The sequence below is a fragment of the Orycteropus afer genome, unplaced genomic scaffold (assembly GCF_000298275.1).
Source record: "Orycteropus afer afer isolate SDZICR_OR568_19922 unplaced genomic scaffold, OryAfe1.0 scaffold00118, whole genome shotgun sequence".
Lineage (NCBI taxonomy): Eukaryota > Metazoa > Chordata > Mammalia > Tubulidentata > Orycteropodidae > Orycteropus > Orycteropus afer.
In genome coordinates this window covers 6,947,381-6,967,665 of record NW_006921705.1, presented here as the reverse complement: position 1 = coordinate 6,967,665, position 20,285 = coordinate 6,947,381, and the positions used below count along the sequence as shown (strand labels likewise).

Here is a 20,285-nt window from a genome sequence, read left to right as displayed (position 1 = left end):
GACATATAGCACTGGGCAAATCAGCTGCCAAGGACCTCTTTCAAGTGCTGAAGAGCAAAGATGTCTCCTTGAGGACTAAGGTGCACCTGACAAAAGCCATGGTATTTTCAGTTGCCTCATATGCATGTGAGAGCTGAACAATGAATAAGGAAGAACAAAGAAGAATTGATGCTTTTGAGTTGTGGTGCTGGAGAAGAATGCTGAAACTACCAAGGACTGCTAAAAGAACTAACAAAACTGTCCTGGAGGAAGAACAACCAGAATGCTCCTTGGAAGTGAGAATGGCCAGATTTCATCTCACCTACTTTGGTCATGTTATCAGAAGGGACCATTTCCTGACGAAGGATATTATGCTTGGTAAAGTAGAGGGTCGACAAAAGAGGGGAAGGCCCTCAATGATATGGACTGACACAGTGGCTGTGGCAATGGGCTCAAGTATAGCAAAGGTCTTGGAACTGGCGCGGGACTAGGCGGTGTTTTGTTCTGCTGTACATGCTATCTCTATGAGTTGGGGACAACTCAACAGCACCTAACAACAACAACTTGAAAAATAAAATACTTGGGAATAAATCTCCCTAGGGACACAAAGACCTGTACAAAGAAAACTGCAGAACACTACAAGAAACCATAAAAGATCTACATAAATGGAAGAACATACCATGCTCATGGATAGGAAGATTGACTATTGTGAAAATGTCAGTTCTACCCAAAGCAATCTATATATTCAATACAATCCCAATCCATATCCCATCTGCATTCTTTCAGGATATGGAAAAACAAACCACTAACTTTATATGGAAAGGAAGAGACAGCAGATAAGCAAAGCACTATTGAAGAAGAAGAACAAAGTAGGAGGTCTCACACTCCCAGATCTCAAAACCAACTATACAGCCACAGTAGTCAAAACAACCTGGCACTGGTATGATGACAAACACATAGACCAGTGACACAGAATTGAGAACCTAGAAATAGATCCATCAACCTACGGTCAACCAATTTTTGACAAAGGGCTAAAACCCATTTAATGTGGAAGAGATGGACCTTTTAACTAATGGTGCTGGCAAAATTGGATAACCATTTGCAGAAAAATGAAACAAGATCCATACCTCACACCATACACAAAAACTAACTCCAGATGGATCAAAGACTTAAATGTGAAACCTAAAACTATAAAGTTCCTCAAGGGAAAAATGGGCAAATTTAGGGCCCCTAATTTATGGCATAAATAGACTGTGTCAAGGATAACAAATGTATAAACAGCAGAAGATAAACTAGATGAATGAGACCTTCTAAAAATTAAATTTTTATGCACTTCGACAGACTTCTCCAAAAGAATGAAAAGAGAACTTGTGGATTGGGAAAAAATATTTGGCAATGACATATCTCACAGGGCAATTATCTCTAAAATTTATAGAAAACTCCAACATCTCAACAACTAAAAGAAACAATCTAATTCAAAAATTGGCAGAAGACATGAATAGACACTTCACCGAAGAAGATGTGGTTGCCAACAAACATATGAAGAAATGTTCATGAATATTAGCCATTCAAAAAACCAAACTCACTGCCGTCAAGTTGAAATCGTCTCATAGTGACCCCTCCTTGGGGAGATGCAAATCAAAACAATGAGATACCATCTTGCCCCAGCACTAATAACAAAGTTCAACAAGACAGAAAATAACAAATGCTGGTGAGGATGTGGAGAGATTGTGACTCTCATACACTGCTGTGGGATTGTATAATGATACAACCACTGTGGAAAGCAATATGGTGATTCCTTAAAAAGTTGGAATTAGAAATATCATTTGATCCCACAATCCCATTACTAAGTATATATCCTAAAGAAGCAAGAGCCAGGACAAGAACAGATATATGCACACCCATGCTCATCATAGCACTATTTACAATAGCAAAAAGATGGAAACACATAGGTGCTCATCAGCAGAAGAATGAATAACCAAACTATGGTACATACACACAATGGAATACTATACAACACTAAAGAATAATGTAGAATCTGCAAAACACTGCAGAGCATGGATGAACTCGGAGGACATTATGCTAAGTGAAAAAAGTCAATCACAGAAGGACAAATATTGTATTAGTTCATTACTGTAAAAACTCATGGAAAGGTTCATCTATGGAAGGAAACTTTCTTTGTTGGTTTCCATGGATGGGAGGGGAGGGGAGGGGACTGCAAAATTTTTTTTCAAAAATGTAAGTTATTGAACTTTTCTGTATCTGTTTCTCATGCATCAGATGGATGTACTGTACTTCCCACTGTTAGGCGAGTTTAAGAAAGGCCCTGGGTGGCACAAATGGTTAAGTGCTATTAGCTGAAAGGATGGTGGTTCAAAACCACCCAGAGGTGACTTGGAAAACATGCCTGAAGATCTGCTTACAAAATGTCACAACCAAGAAAACGCTATAAAGTTCTACTCTACAACAACACTAGGTTTCCATGAGTTAGAACTGACTCAAGCAAATAACAAGAATTAAGCGGCAACATTTATTAAGCACTTAAACCCAGAACTATCATCATAAGATTTATACTACGTTTTAGGAGAAAGCTGGTACTAATGTAACAATGGGAGTTTCTAAAACCTGGAATTTCTGTTCATCAGTAAGTCTCTTCTCCAAACCAGCTAGCTCAGTTTTTCTCCAAACTCCCCTTAATGCTTTCTCATAACAGATTCCCAGGTACTAGCAGCATTAAACATTGCATTTTTTCCTATAATACTGAAAAGCATGTATTGTGTCTATAAAAAAAAAAATGCAACCATTGCCGTGGAGTCAGATGCAACCCATAGCAACCCCTCCTTGGGTTCCTGAGATGGTATCACTATGAAAGTAGATTGCCCAACCTTCCTTCTGGGGAGTGGCTGGTGGGTTTGAATGGCCAGCCTTCTGGTTAGCAGTCAAATGCCTTAGGCACTACACTACCAGAGCTCCCATTATTGTGTCTATACGATAGGTTAATTTTCGTATGGTATTTTTGAAATAACATCCTTATTTGGAAAAAGGCCCTACTGCAAAGGCTGAATTAAAGACTTAACATGAGCAGGCAGGAAAAGAACAAAGCAACGACTGGGCACGGCCTCTGAGGATGAGCTTGGCAGTTATCTAGTAATGATTCTGCTTTGTTTCAAAAATACAGTGTTTCCAAAAAAAGTACACAACTTAATGGAACCAATCAGAAAACTTTAGTCAGTGTATACATCACCTTGGCACTATAAGCTAACAGAGAATATTTGAAACATGTTTTTATGTACGAAGCCTGTACAAATGCTGTAACAGAAAACTCTGATGATGATGATGATTGGACCTATGATAACGCTAATTCATTACTTAATGTAACTGATCAACAGAAAGAGCTTCTTCATATACATATGAAGGAGCCACAAATTTACTTGGACTAGTATCTTATAAGGCTGCCTTTATAGAAAAATGGAAAGGAACATCCAGGAATCAAAGGGTTTAAGGTGACTGCTATTGATAGTTATAGAAGCCCTGGTGGCACAGTGGTGAAAGCACTCAGCTGCTAACCAAAAGGTTGGCAGCTGGAACCTACCAGCTCTGTAGGAGAAAGATGCAGCAGTCTGCTTCTGGAAAGATTTCAGCCTTGGAAACCCTTTTGGGCAGTTCTACTCCGTCCTAAAGGGTAACTATGAGTCAGAGTCAACTCCATGGCAGTGGGTTTGATTTGGGTTTATTATTGCTATTAGCACTTGCTTTTTTTTATCATGAATAAATTATATTCTTAATAGATCATATCTACTTAGAGCCATGCAGAAGATTTGGCAAACAATAAAAATAGACTAAATCACGGATTAATGTCAAGGGTACTCATATAAGTCATGTGAAGATTTATTTAAAATAAGGGTTAGGGTTCCCCTGCAGCTAATTATAATTAAATACATGTTAGTCTTCAAAGCCCATCCATCATTAAGACTCTAAAGCCATCATTAAAATTGGATATACGGTGAAAACTGTGAGAGCCGGAATTTGACAAGATTGCCTTGTTTCTGTGGTCTTGCAAGTTTTCAGCCTTTGATAGGGTGCAATCTTACCATTTTTCTATTGCTCTTTTTAGTGGAAAATATTTTGAGTTTTCCTTTTCACAGGTTTCCACCTTACACAGGTTCCAGCTTTCACAGGTTTTACTGTATATAGTTACCTTCATCGATGAGTTCCACTGTCTTTTCCATTCTTCTATTTCCCTTTAGTGGAGTTTTTAAAATTTCAGATATTGTACTGTTTAGTTCTAAAATTTCATGTACTTATTTTTATCATTTCTGTTTCTCTGAGAACCTCTACTTTTCATTTTCAGTGTGTTTACCTTTACTGCATGGAGCAGTTATAGCAGTTTTTATATGTGTTCATTCCAATGTCTCTTAGGAATTGGTCATATTTTCCTGGTCCTTCCTCATAAAGTAACTTTGGATACTGTTATATAGACTCTGGGCCCTGTTATAATTATTTGGAGAATAATCTATCAACCCAGTTAGTCCCCGGTTGCAAGTGTTGTCTCACCTTTTGTGGGTACAATCTGTTATATTTTCAGAAAATTTCCTGTGTGTCTTTGTTTCTGTCTAGTGTATATACCCCTCAAGTATTAGTCTGAGACATGACTGGTAGTCTACATGATTAGTTAATCAAAACTTCTGCAGCATCTTTCGGTCTGTCCTTTGCTTCCCAGCTCAGGGATAGCCCTAACTTATGGAGCTCATACAGAGATTTAGAGGATCCCCTTTTCCATCTCTCTCCTCGAGATTCCTCCCCCACACCAATGCTCTCAGGCCCAATAGGAGGCCTGAGTTCAAACTGAGGTCTCTATTTACTAGTTGTGAAATCTGAGTGATTTAAGTATCTGATCTTTGGTTTCTGTACATAAAATAATACCACCTACCTTGAAAGGTGCATAAAGCATATAAAATGCCTACCATGGTTTATGGCACATATGACATGCTCAAAATAATATCTATTATTTTCCTACCACTGTATCAGCTCTCCAGTACTAGCAGTTAGTTTGAGCTCTCCCTATGGTTTTCATCCTGCTCTGTGCTTTTCTCTCTCTCTCTGTCTTTGTTTTCTGGGTAGGTTAGCTGACATATTATGGAATTCCTTTGAATTTTAAATGTTTCTTCAGGTTTTCTGAGACAGAACTGTGTTTAACTTTCCTGAGAAAGAGTGAAGTTACTTAAGGCTTTCAAGTGCCTCCTAGCTAAGATTTCACCTCAGTAAATTATGTTCATAGTGATATTTTTAACATTATTGGATTTTTTATAGCAACAGCTTCAATCTTGTTCAAGGACAGTGAAATACATTAAATGGTGTCTTCTGAGTCTGGCAAATGGGAAATCTTAACTTATGCCTACTCTTGTTCCAAAGACTAAAAGTTATTTTCCCTTTCAAATATCCATTTAATATACAGTACTGATAATCCTAAGAAGCCTATGCATTATTCATATGAATTATGACAGCTGTGCAAGGGAAAAAGGTATTAGCTAATTAATTACATAACCAATCATTTGTAGTTCCCTTGTCAAGGATAATCATGTAAAATGTTGAGCTTACTTGCCATTCAATGTTTGGAAATAGTGAATGACAATACTTAAGTTTGCTAGTTTTTGTATGCACTTGGGAAATTCAAATATATTTTCTGTTCCTGTACATTTAAATTGAAAGGAAAAACATAAGCGTGATTATAATTTGCTAATACTTCTTTCTAATTTACATGTTATGAGGTGTTCTAATGTCATTTTAATCATCTATTTACCTACGATTTTTTACTTGAATACTATAGTCAGACAGTATTTTTAAAGATGCTTCCTTGTTGTTGTTGTTGTTGTTAGATGCCACCGAGTCAGTTCTGACTCATAGCTACCCTATGTATGAAACACCGCTTGGTCCGATAAAGTTTTCCAGCAATGTATCAGACAGTGTTTCTCTGCTATTCGTAAGGTTTACAGTGGCCAATTTTTTCAGAAGTGGATACCCCCATTCCTCCAAGGCTATCTGAATCCGGAAGCTCTACTAAAACCTGTCCAGCATGGGTGACCCTGTTGGTATTTGAAATACCAGTGGCATAGCTTCCAGCCTCACAGTGACACACACGGCACCACAAAACTGATAGATGAGTGCTGAGATATTCTTACTAAGTTTCACAATATCTACTGGTCACATTTAGGAGTAAATATTATTAAATAGAAAAACTTAACTACTGAATTTCAAGAAGAGTTAACACTATAGCAGAGTTGCTGGGTGATGCAAATGATTAATACATTCAGCCGCTAACCAAAAGATTAGAAGTTCAAGACACCTCAGAAAAAAGGCCTGGCTATCTATGAAAACCCAATGAGCACAGTTCTACTCTGACATAGAATAAATTGAATAGCAACCGGGTTTTTTATTTGTTTTGATTTAAAAAATACAGTAAAAACATGGCTTCCTCCCTTGAAAACTGGGTTTGTGGCTTACTTACTAATATTTAAGGAAGTAACACACAATACGATTGGAATTAGGTTTTCAAATTTCAATTAGGTATCAGAAACCAATACCAAAAACCAAACTCACTGCCGTGGAGTTGGATCCAACTCATAGCAACCCCTTCTTGGGTTTTGGAGGTGATATCACTACAGAAGCAGATTGCCCAATCTTCCTTCTGAGGAGTGGCCGGTGGGTTTGAACCGCCAGCCTTCTGGTTAACAGTCAAGAGCCTTAGGCACTATGCTACCAGAGCTACACGTGACAAAAATAACCAAAATATACATAACACTTTGATAACTTAACAAGAAAAAGACAAATAACACAATCATAAAATATGCAAAGGACTTGAATAGCTAATTCACCAAAGAGGACATTCAAATGGCCACCAAACACATGAAAAGATGTTTAGCATATTAGGCATCAGAGAGATGCAAATCAAAACCACAATGAGAAACCATTTTACTCCCACCAGGATGGGCAAAATTAAAAATAGTAACAGATGTTACTGAGGATATGGGGAAACTAGAACACTTGCTCATTACAAGTAGGAATGCAAAATGGCACAGTCATTGTGCAAAACAATGTGGTGGCTCCTCAAAAACAAAAACTAGAACTACCATATGACCCAGCAATTCCACTCCTAGGTATACACCCAAAAGACTTGGAAGCATAGACTCAAAGGGAGACTTGTACACCAATGTTCGCTAGAGCATTATTTACAATAGTCAAAAGGTGGAAACAATTTAAATGACCATCAACAGATGAATGAATAAACAATATATGGTTCATACAATGGAATACTAGTCAGTAGGTGAAATGAAGTCTTAATACATGCTGCAGTATGGATGGAGCTTGAAGACATTAAAACCCACTCCTGTCGAGTTGATTGTGACTCATAGCGACCCTCATTGGGTTTCTAAGGTGGTAAACCTTTATGGAAGTACATTGCCCCATCTTCCTTTTGCAGAGTAACTGGTGGGCTTGAACCACCAACCTTCTGGTTAACAGTCAAATACCTTAGGCACTGCACCACCAGAGCTCCTTTTGAAGACATTAGGCTGAGCAAAATAAGCCAATCATAAAGGGAAAATTATTATATGACCTTACTTATATAAAAGACAATAAAATAAAAATAAAAGACAATACAAGGCAAATGTATAGAGACCAAAGTTTATTAGTGGTCACTAGCAGTGGGTGGGAAGGGGAAAAGGGAGGTTAAAGGTGATGGGAAAAATCACAATGATTAAGGTGAGGGTTTGCACAGCTTATTATTCTAATTGCTGTCAATAAGTTGTACACCTGTAAAAAGTTGAATTGGCAAAAGTTGTGATAGGTATATTTACAACAATAACAACAACAAAAAAAGACTAGATGCTGAGACTCTTATGTATAACCAAACACCTCATGGATTTTGGTTCATTAATTTGGAGATTTAGGGACATGGTTTCATGGGACATCCCAGTTAATTAGCCTAATAATGTGTTAGTGCTTCTGTTCTACTTCCAAGATCCTTTTGGTGTCTTAAAAGCTTGGAAGTAGCCATTCAAGATGCAATTGGTCTCTTAAGTCACAACAGAGGAAGGAACAATAGGAAGGAGTCAGAATGTGTGGTTAATTGCCTCCATAAACAATTGTCAACTGTGTCCTGAGACCAGAACTGGATAGTGCCCAGCAATCATTACTGAACATTTTGAAGAACCCTGATCAAAAGGCAGGAAATGAAGGAAAGAATTTCAAATTCTCGTGGACTCTAGACTATCTGGAGCCATGGAAGGTGGATTAACCCATGAAACTAATGTCGCGAGATTATCTTTAAAACTTAAACCAACAATATCCACTGTAGTCTTCTTAAAACCAAACAATTTAGCTTAACTAGTAACCAAGATCTGCCTTGAGTACTGCACTCTTTTGAGAGCTATCTGTAGGGGGTCCTATTGACAACAGCAACTCAAAAGATTAGACAAGAACTCTAGCAGGCAATGACTTTATGTTCATAAGGAGGAACAACTCAGTAAAGGAGGGTGAGAGTGATTGCACAACTTCAAGAATGTAATCAGTCACTGAACTGTATGCACAGAAACAGCTGAATTGGTGTGTGCTTTGCTGTGTACACTCTCAAAAACAACAAAGAAAAATTTCAATAAGGTAGGTTTGAGAGACAGTCTTAGTAAGTGAAGTTTACCCTTCAAAGTCAAGACCAAAGGATATGTATTTTTTCTAAATTTACATCTTTTCTCACATTGGGAAAACACATTCAGCTACTTTAAGTCCTTTCTAAAAAAAAGGGGGGGGGGGGAGAGAAAGAAAGAAAAGAATTTACTAGACTCAGAATAAAAAGAAAATGCAAAACTGTCCAGGAAAACATCTTTTAAATTGCTTAATATTCTATTTTAAGATTAAGAATTAAAAGAGGAAAAGCCAATAGTTAAGTTTCTTTCAAATTTTCATACTTGCCTTGCTGAAAGGAAAAAAACGACCACTAGCAAGTAACAGTGAATAATTCCATGATAAATAATTGCAATTTTCTGCCTATCAAAATAATTCAATTATACAATTTGTTTTGATAGCAAAGTTTAAAAGTTAAACGTCTTGCATCTCAAGATGAGTGGGAGAAGAGGCAATTTCCTATTTGTGAAAAAATATTTCTTTTACTTTTTAGGTCCCTTTTCCAGAGATCTTTGCTTATGGGTTAAGAATTAAATCATATAGCAAAACCAAACCAAACTCACTGCCATCGAGTCGGATCCAACTCATAGTGACCCCTCTTTGGGTTTCCGATTGGGTTTCCGAGGTGCTATCTCTACGGAAATAGATTGACCAACCTTCCTTCCAAGGAGTGGCTGGTGGATTTGAACTGCCAGCCTCTGGTTAGCAATCAGGTGCCTTAGGCACTTTGCCACCAGAGCTCCTAAATCATATAGCAGTAGGCTATAAATTTCACCCCTTGTCTTGGTTTCTCAAGTAATTCAAAATTTACTTTAATAAATCATTCCATCAATAAAATCATAAATTCTTCGTTTCACATTAACAGAAAGGCTTAAGGCCATAACATAGCTCGAACTTCTCCAAGTGTTATCAAGTATTTTTTAAAACACACACACACCTGCAGTAAAGAATAAAATTCTTCTTGAAAATACCAAAAATAATTTTAAGGAGTTTATGCACACTTGTATGAGAATAAAATTTTATACAGAATTCAGTGCATTTTGCTGACTGAACAGATGAAAACTTTCTACCAACCAATGGGGGAGGGGGGCCAGTGCCACTGAAGGGATTCCACCTCCCAGCAGCCCTACAAGACAGAGTAGAACCTCCCCGTAGGGTTTCCAAAGCTGTAAATCTTTACGGAAGCAGGCTGCCTCGTCTTTCTCCCACAGAGCAGCTGATGGATTCAAACCATCAACCTTTTGGCTAGTTGCTAAATGTTTTCCAAATTTCATCTTCCCAGTAAAGCCTATCTCAGTCTACCCTACTCATCCTTTCAATCCTGATCTCCCTTAATCTGTTCTGTATTTTCTCCCATAGCATTTACCATCTTGTATATAGTTTGCTTATCATGTCATCCTTCATTAAAATTAAGTTCCATGCAGGGAAGAATCAGGGCATCCATTTGCACCCCAAGCACCTGGAACAATGCCTGACATACTGTGCTCAGTAACTACAGAATGGCTTTTGCAATTTAGTTTCCTTATTGCATCATGTGTTTGCTTAAAGATGTCATTTTTAGTTTTCCTTCATTTTTAACATCTCCTTCATTGCTCAAGAAATCCCTCATCCTTCTAAAACTCTGTATTAGTCTACATATATAATAAGTTATTCTGTGGTAACAATTTATTCCAAAATCTCTGTGAATTAATGAAAGCTTGTTTCTTGCTCTTGCTAATGTTGAACAAGTTCAGTGTGAGGTGGGGAGGGAGGGGGTTTGAGAGAGTTCTGCTCCACAGCATCATTCAGGACTCAGAATAACAGAAATATATCATCTGGAACATTTCAACTCCCTTGTTTCTGCAGTAAAGGAAGAGAGAAGCTCAAAGAGTTTTAGCAGGGATTATTTATATTTTTTAAACACAAATACTCAGACATGTCATCACTTTCCCTGGTGTCTTACTGGAATGAACTAGTCAAAGGGTTCCACCTAACCCCAAGGGGGTGAAAACTTCCGGGAGCATATGGAATGCTTGGTGATCATCACTGTATCACAGGTATTACATATTTCACAGCATGAATCACAGTTCGCAATTATTAAAGTTTGTTTCCTCTACTAGAGTGTAACTCCTTAACAGCAAGGATAGGGTCTGTGTCTGCATTGTTCACTAGTGTGCAGTAAATCCCTGGATTACAAATGTCTGATTTACAACTCACACTTGCCCTTTAATGTTATGCAAATTTGCCCTCACTTTGAAACAACTGAACCAACTCCTACTCAGAACAAATGCATCACAGTCACCTTCCATTGCTACACATGCAGCTCTCAAGTCAGTGAAAAGGCTTGGAGTCTCTTGCACTAAAATAAGGCTAAACAAGAATAATATGCACCTGTTCCCACTTACCTACAAATTCCACTTAAAGACACCCTTAGGACCTCATCTTGTTTATAATCCAGGGGACCGCCTGTATTCCAAACATGTTATATGTAGCAGGCACTAGAGAAATACTTGTTGGATGAATAAGAAGTTTAAAACCAAATATTCAAAATAATTAGCCTTTTTAATTTTTTTTTTTTTTTTTAAATACTCTCCACAGGAAGGCATTTCTATATCGATCAGTGGCCAAATGGAATTTGATATAAACATTTCCAGTACCCCAACTCTGGTTTAACACAGAATTTTAAAATACCTATTAATGCACACATAAAGATACTAACAAATTCTTTAGTATCCAAAATTCATTACTATGTGTCAAAGGTCATCTGAAGTATTTCCATTACAAAGAACTATGACATTTCAGTGAAAAATAAATTCGCCTTAATCAAATGATTAATCTCTAAAGTTTGAGGCTAACATTCTCCAAAATCTAATTCACTCCCATCACCACACATACATAAAGACACTACACATACATATTCATAAACCGCCCAACAGGGCACAAGGACAGTTAAATGGAAAGAGGTAACAGAATGTGAAAGAGAAGCATGGGAAGGAAGAGACATTTGCAAATGCGGGATACCATTAGAGTAGGCAGAAAATCCTAAAGGCGCTCATAATAATAGCCTGTGACAGGCTACAGAAAACCACATATAAACATCCTAAGAAACTTGTTGCAGTAAAACAGATTTAGCAAACTGAAACACACTAGTCATGACTACAAGCCTTGCTCCATTCCACATAAATGGAATCTCTAACCATTTTAACCACAGATGAGAATCCACATGCAAAAAAGGAGATATAAATTATTTTTAATGAAAAATATAAATTCTTGATAAACACTTCATTAAAAAATATGCAGCTTTATTTTAAAATGTGGTAATGCTCAAAGATGGCAGTTAATTTCACTTTATATATGTAAAAATGTTTTTAAAATACCAATACATTGGTTTATAAGATACATACTACCCTCTAGCTTTTTTCACCAAAATTCTCAGTTAACTATTAAAGTGTTGCACATTCCGTTATAAGCCCATCATAACAAACATGGTAAATTTCAGAGCTAAAGATGAACCATGAACCATTCAAGAAATATTAAGTTCCTGATGCGATGAAGTCACATGAGCACCCAGATTTAAAGACGGCTAAGTGATAAAACAGTTTGTTTTTTTTACAAGAATTAAGCATTTTCTTCCAGTAAACTAATTGACTCTAAATTGAACAACTGGGAACTATAAAAACTGAAAGCTCATCCTTCTTTTCCAACTTATTGAAAATAGAAAGATGATGATGTTAAATTCCTATTCAGATATTGTTGACCTATTTACATATAATTCCAGAATACAAACATTTAAAATTTTTGAAAAAACATCTACAATATTAAGCTTTTCTTTGTTAAATAAATGTAACTGTTTCATTCCTTAGACATACATCATCCTGATGCCAACAATATTTAAAGATTCATGTTTAACTCACTGAATTGCAAAGGGCTCTCAAAACCTGCATATAATCTGCATCCATAACATTAAAAAGTAATCAAATCACTGCTCAATTTCTGATGTAACTGAACATTCTACAAATCCATGATGAAGAGAAATACTAAACAGCTCTGAGTATATACAATATAAATTTCATTTTTAAAAGAAAATATATACACCAATATACAGAGAAAAATGATTGTACAGTCACTAAAGTATTAATAATGGCTATGTCTCCAGGTGGTAGGATTATGAGTGATTATTGTTTTGGAAGTACTTTCTAAATAGCTAAATTAAGAACCAAAGTGCACTACCACCAATAAAACTATTTTGTCATTTCCTGTCCTCACATCACAATCTTTTAAAGCTACCAACCAACATGACTTTGTCCAAGTGGCTACTCACATTTTGATAGTAACAAACAGGAAGATCTCAAGAAAGATGTTAAAATAACAATAGTCATAATAGATTCATTCTAAAATAAAATAAATAAAAAAAAAATGACAGCAACTTAATCCTTAGGCTTATGTAAGTTACGTAACGTGTTTGCGTGTGTGTGTGTGTGTGTGTATATATATACATAAAATGTATGCAGTTATATAACTATATAGTTATATAAAATTAGTGCCTAACATCTCACCTTTACAAGTTTTTAAATAATTTTCTCCATTATTTTTTACTGTCCTTACACCAGTTTGAACTATTTATTTTTGTTCCCAATCACAAACATTTGTGTCCACACTAACAGCAGCACTGCTAATCCAAAGTTATACTTAGGCTATTTAAGACTAAATTTTGTATGTGTGACTATCTGGCAAAATTAAAAGAACCAAGAGTTTTATTGTCAGCAGCAATTAACTAGATTTAAGGGTATTGATTTTTCGAAAGCCTTTGGAAGCCTGCATGTTCAACACTGGTGATTTTTAAATTCTCAATGGAAATGGTGATGGCATTCAGTGAACCAAACCAGTTCAAATTACAGTATAGTGAGAACATGAAATAAAAACAAAATTGGCAGTAAATTCCTATTTCTCGGACATCACCAAAATATTTAATTCTGTATTTATACCTAAGATGCCGAAAAATATGTGTACACACACACACACAAACGTATTTCATACTTCTTTACCTTATTACATATTATCCACACTTACTTTTACAGCAACATGGAGAAAATGTAAACTTAAAATACTAAATTTCACTGTTGCATAAATGGTCTGCTTTCTTTTCAAAACATCTGTACAAGCTACACTTTCACTCATTACCTTTCTATGTTTTGTTGAGCAATGTTTAAGCATTTAGGAATATTAAAATTAACAATGTTAAATTCAAATACTCAAAGTCCTTTAGACTATTCTGCAACATCAATTTCTATATGGCACAAGTCAAAATGAATAGATGAAACTTCCTACATGTTGATGGCAGAGATAGAATTATAAAGAAAGAAAAAGGCACAAAATTGAAATCTTAACTGTCAAATCTTTCCTGGGGATCATCTTCAGACATTTGGCTTAAAACAAAAATATGCACAAATTTCCAAGAATCTTTAAGTTTTTCGAGCATTAAGAATGCTATTTAATGTGCTAGAAACAATTTATTAAGTGATGACTAAGGCCCTAAAAGTGCTTCTCTTACACACGAGTAGAATGATACTCTACTCTCAAGCTGACAAAGGTCCATGCTTTTATAAATGTAGGCTTTGAAGGACAGCAAGAGAAAACACACAGAAAACTTCATCACATTTGGCTACTATTATTTAGAATTTCAATGAATTTAAGCAACTTAAATTATAAATACTCTCATTTAATAAAACACCCACACAATGACAAGAATGAGACTTTAATCAGTTTTAAGTGGAGTTTATAACACTAAGAGATAAAGGGTTGTTAACAAACACAGTAACAAATGGACATCTGATTGGTATGAGGCATTATCCTGTACACATCATATTGTGGTTTTTTGGGTATCCTCAGTGCATAGCATTTACACACAGAGCCACTGCTGCACAGCACAAGAGTATCTGAAGAGGCTGAATCAGAGTAAGGCTGTTTAACAGACTGAAATTTTTTAGTATATATATCCTATGAAAACAGATTGAATTTTTGAACTGGCAGGGTAGAAGGCAACTCTGCCAAACACTGCAGTTAAAGCCCCCACTTTAATGCACAGTTCCACCCCTTCCATCTGCATGCATGACACATTAACAGTATTTAAAGGTAAACGAGGCACTTGGTGGCAACCACAGCCATCGTTATGAACATATTGCACAAATTTTCTAGAACTAAACATGTAACTTGTACCCTACTTTTATTTTTTAAAGCTGAAACATTTGATGTTGCCGGTAAACTCCACTTAAGTTTATAACCTGTGCCACAGCAAAGAATGGTGATGCTATTTATTCAACTACCCCTTAATAATTATGGCAAAAATATTCAAGAGGAGCTACAGAGGACTTAGGATGGTACAGGGCCCAATAGTAAGCTTTCTTAAAAGTGATGCCTTCAAGTAACTTCAGACATGTAAGCTGCTGTACATCCCCAAAATCTAAGAAAACATTCCAGAAAGTCAGAGATTACCTACAGAATGCAATTCAGGCTAATTATGAATACTGTCATAAATAAATTTTAATCAGGATTTGAAAACCTTTCAGTCATAGCAATTCTTGTCAAATTCTATGGGGATGGTAACTGAAATAAAGTATAGGAGAGTATGTATAATATATATTTATATATATAATATATATAATGCCATTTTTCCATTTCCAATGACTACACCATAAAATGTAAGCAAGGCTTCTCAAAAACACTGAAACATTCAAAATCAAAACCCTCATTCAGACCTTCACATTCCAAAGGAAAAATATTAACAGTGCAAAAGCCCATTATAATGTCATTATTTATGACCTGTCCCTCCATGTTACATACTTTTAATACATGTTTTAATATGTTGTGCCCAAAACTGGAACAAAGAACAGTATTAATGACTATCTTCAAAACATGAATCACTTTAGTCGATAATTTTCAGTTTTTATGAAAGACAAGGTGGCATATAAATTTCAATGGTTAGATCGTAGGAGCAATTGTCTCTAACTTTACCAGTTCAACTTATGAGCAGTCAACCAATACTCTGTATATCAATGTTTAATATAAATGTGTAAATCCAAAGAGCTTTGTTAACAATTTAAAATTTTATTTGTTGAATGAAACTGATGAGGTATGGTAAACATGTCAACATTTATTAAGAGTATTTTAGATGAAATTCTGCCTCATCTATTGACCAGCAAACTTTATAAACGCTACTCTAGTAGGTCCTATGCAATCTGTATTTGTAAATTAACTAGGTCAGACCACAGCTAGTGAACAATTTCAGCACCAATAAGTTATTGAAAATGGGATTTTACACTATTAAGTGATATAATGGTTGAATATTCAAATGTGTCATGGTACATTTTAAAGACACCAAATTTCTGAGGCAGGGGGATCTTTTTAAACAGTATCTTCACATTAGCTTTACAATAGTAGTTGTATTCTGCTTAAAATCATATGCAGTCTGGGCATATCAAATATGATATTTAAATAGTGAAATTAAAGCCCTAGTCCCAACTCTAGCACTATGAAGAAATGATTCAACACTGCATGTAAAAAAAATCTATTCTCTCAATAGCAGATTGATAAAGCATATCTGGGACAATTTCTAATGAAAAAAGTAAATGCCTTATTATTTGTGCAGTGTTGAAAATTTACTGTAAATGTAGTTTTTTTAACACAAATATTGTCCTTTTATTAATATAAACATATGTATTAAGCATTCAATATTCAAGTAAAATTCCCTAACAGTTAATGACATTTAAAAAAATGTGCAAAACTGCAAAACTCATTGTAATAGAATGTGTAAGGTCAAAAGGGTGGAACAGCTGACAGCTACTGGATTGAGTAAGTACATCATAAATCTTTAAAGGAAAAAAAAATGCTTATTGTAGAATCTCAAATTGAAATTTCCTGTACAGCATTATAAAATATTTTATATTTAATGAGAACAAAGAAGCTTGCAGGCAGCACATGAAGCATCCACAGCAGGTATATGATTGAAAACTAATAAATGTAAGTTGTTGACTGATGTAGGCACTAATAGCATCTGACTTTTAGCACTGGCCTTGATTACACAGGAGATGGAGCAGTCATTACAATTGAGAAAATATATTTAATAAATCATTGTCAATTTTTATAATGTTTCAAGCCTATTCTTTGTTGATAGCCTCCACATTTATATGGTTAAGTCATTGTTGCTGTGTTTCTTATCTATGACCACATTATTTTTCTATCCTTCATTTGTGGATTCTCAAGATGTTACAAAAGGTTCATTCCTATACCCCAATACAAATTCACTCTTTCTAGCTGCCTTTTCTAGCACCAATATGCTTTAAAAAAAAAAAATTAAAATGCACAAACAACAAGCAGTGACAGCGGCCAATTCTTCAAATGTCCAGATTAATTAACTGTAGCATGCTAAAGAAAGGTGCGTGTAAATAGCTGGAGATGGTATATGGTCCAGAGTCCAGCATAAAATATATTCCTTTCTGAGCATTCCTTCCATTCCCCTAACCCAAATACATGCATTAGAATGTAGCAAAACCCTTTAAAACTTCTCTTAGCCAACTGCAAACTTATCTGTTGCCACAAGTGCAAAGGGGTAGGATGTGAACCTGTATATCACAAAGAGCTCTTTAGCCACTTCAGTTGGTGACAGAACACAAAAGGAAAAATTCCTACGTATACACATCAGTCTGTCTCCACTTTTTATAAAACTGGAATAAAATGGGAAAGTGCCATCTTTATATATCCTAATTGAATTTTAAATGTCCTTTTGACACAAAAAGGTATATACATGACATAGCTACACAATCTTTTTTTCAACTGGACAACAAGTGTCAAAACCCTGTGGATGTATAGGGTAAAACAAGATTGGTCAGGAAAAGAAAATTGTTCCTATAACTGGTAATCTGTCACAATGTCCTATTGCCATTTAAAAAAAAAAAAGGTCCATTTTCAGTTTATTCAAGTTTTTTTTTTTTTAATGGTGTTTTATCCCTCTTGATAAAAAAAAAAAATTCAGACTTTTGTAATTTGTGTATGCTGATCTTCATCAAACGGTTCATTCTCTGGATCAGAGTCAGTGGTGTCAGAATATCTATAATGATCAGGTTCATTGTCACTAACATCTGGCGTTACAGAAGTTGAACTGCTAGCCTCTGGATTTGAAGGCTCCTCTACTGTTTTTGTGAAGTACAGCTTCACCTAGAGAAAGAAGAACAAAATGTAAAATGAAAACCCATAAGTCTGGCTAATCTTAAATTACTTAGTAAAGATAAATATATCTTTAGCAGATTCAGTTTTATATACTATAACAAACATGAGCTTTAAAAGGAGACTACATTTTAGGTAACACTCTTTTTATTAAAATTTCCTACATTTTTTTTCTTGTTATACACTGAACACTGGAATTTTAATGTACTAGTTTTTTAAACAAACATAAGCTGCAAGCACTACCTAAATAATTCTATAAAAGAAATGCACTGACATTAAAGGTCATCTATTGTTCACATAAGAGTTTTTGAGTCACAAAATTCAACTTACAAACGGGTTAATTACAAGATTGTTTCACATATCACATGACAGAAACTTTCTAAATCAAACAGTACTATACAGATAATATACAATACTATATGTAAAAAACTGATCAATAATGACTTACTTGTAAGACACCATTAGTCTGAAAAAACTTCACTTACAAGAATAAAGAGAGGGAAGTAAGTATCATACAATGGTCTAAACAATGGACCAGAGGGCTTTCCATGCATAGTAGAAATAACTGCCAAAACACTTATATGTGTCGCTGCTGTTAAGAACCGTCAAGTCCGTTCTGCCTCTAGTGACCCTATGTACAACAGGAAAGAAACAGTGGCTGATCATGTGCCATTCTCACAATCACTGCTATGTCAGAGCCCATTATTGCAGTCACTCTGTCAATCCATCCTGTTAAGGGTCTTCCTCTTTTTTTTTGCTGACCTTCAACTTTTACCAAGCACAATGTCACTCTCCAGGGACTGGTCCCTCCTGATAACTTGTCCAAAGTATGTGAGATAGAGTCTCGTCATTCTTGTTTCTAAGGAGCATTTCTTCTAGTTGTATTTCTTCCAAAATAGATTTGTTTGTTCTCTGGCAGTCCACGGTATATACAATATTCTTCATCACCACAACTCAAATACATCATTTTTTCTTCAGTATTATTCCTTATTCACTGTCCAGCTTTTGTATGCATGTAAGATTAAAAATACCACAGCTTGACTTGGGTGAACCTTAGTCTTCAAAGTGACATCGTTGTTTTATAAGACTTTGAAGAGGTCTTTTGCAACAGATTTGTCCAATACAATACATTCTTTGATTTCTTGATTATTTCTTCCATGGGTGTTGATTGTGGATCCAAGTAAAATTAAATCATTAACAACTTCAATACTGTATTTTCTCCATTTATAAAGATGTTGTTTATTGACTGAGTTGTGAGGATTTGGTTTTCCTTATGTTTAGGTGTAACCCATACTGAAGACTTTGATTTTCATCAGTAAGTGCTTCAAGTCCTCTTCACTTCTAGTAAGTGACACTGTGCCATCTGCATATCACAGGTTGTTAAAGAGGTTTCCTCCAATCCTGATGCCATGTTCTTCTTCATAGAGTCCATCTTCTTAGATTATTTGCTCAGCATACATATTAAGTAATTATGGTGAAAAGATACAACCCTGACGTACATTCCTGATTATAAACCATACAGTATCCCCTTGCTCTGTTCAAACAACTACTTGTTAGTCTATGCACAGGTTCCACATGAGCACAATTAAGTGTTCTGGAATTCCCATTCTTTCTAATGTTATCCATAGCTTGATCAACACAGTCCAATGTCTCTGCATACTCAGCAGAACACACGCAAATATCTTTCTGATATTCTTTGCTTTCAGTCAAGATCCATCTGACATCAGCAATGATTAGCTCGTTTCACATTCTCTTCTGAATCCAGCTTGAATTTCTAGCAGTTCCCCACCTATGTACTGCTACAACCATTTTTTAAATATCTTCAGCAAAATTTTACTTGCAAGTGATACTAACAATATTTTTAAAATTTCCGCATCCTGTTGTACCACCTTTCTTTGCAGTAGGCACAAATATGGTAGCTGTCTTCCAAATTTCTTGGTATAAATGAGTGATTCCAAAGTTTCATCTGTTTGCTGAAACATCTCAAGTAGTAGTCTGTCAATTCCTGAAGTTTTATTTCTCACCAATGGCTTCATGTAGCTTGGTAATCTTCTTCAATTCCATAGGTTCTTGATCAATCCTAGCTCTTGAAATGGTTGAATGCTAACCAATTATTTTTGGGACAGTGACTCTGTGACTCTTTTGATGCTTCCTGCATCATTCAATAACTTGCCCACGGAATCCTTCAATACTACAACTTGAGGCTTAAATTTTTCTTCAGTTCTTTCGGCTTAAGAAATGTTGAGTGTGTTCTTCCCTTTTCATTTTCTAACTCTAGGTCTTTGTTGTTCTTGTTGTTACATGCTGTCAAGTCAGACCTGACTCATAGCGACCCCTTGGGTTTCCAAGGCAGTATCACTATGGAAGTAGGTTGCCCAGCCTTCCTTCCAAAGAGTGGCTGGTGGGTTTGAACCACCAGCCTTCTTGTTAGC

General features: G+C 35.7%; 1 protein-coding gene across 1 annotated transcript in view; it reads right to left on the bottom strand.

The window, feature by feature from the left end:
• Positions 1–17,658: 17,658 nt before the first annotated feature.
• The window catches only part of PTEN (phosphatase and tensin homolog), a 96,251-nt gene continuing 93,624 nt past the window's right edge, over positions 17,659–20,285 (bottom strand). The window contains exon 10 of the mRNA XM_042781417.1: positions 17,659–17,844. Within this exon, the coding sequence (XP_042637351.1) occupies positions 17,659–17,844 (186 nt within the window). The remainder of the gene's footprint in view (positions 17,845–20,285) is intronic.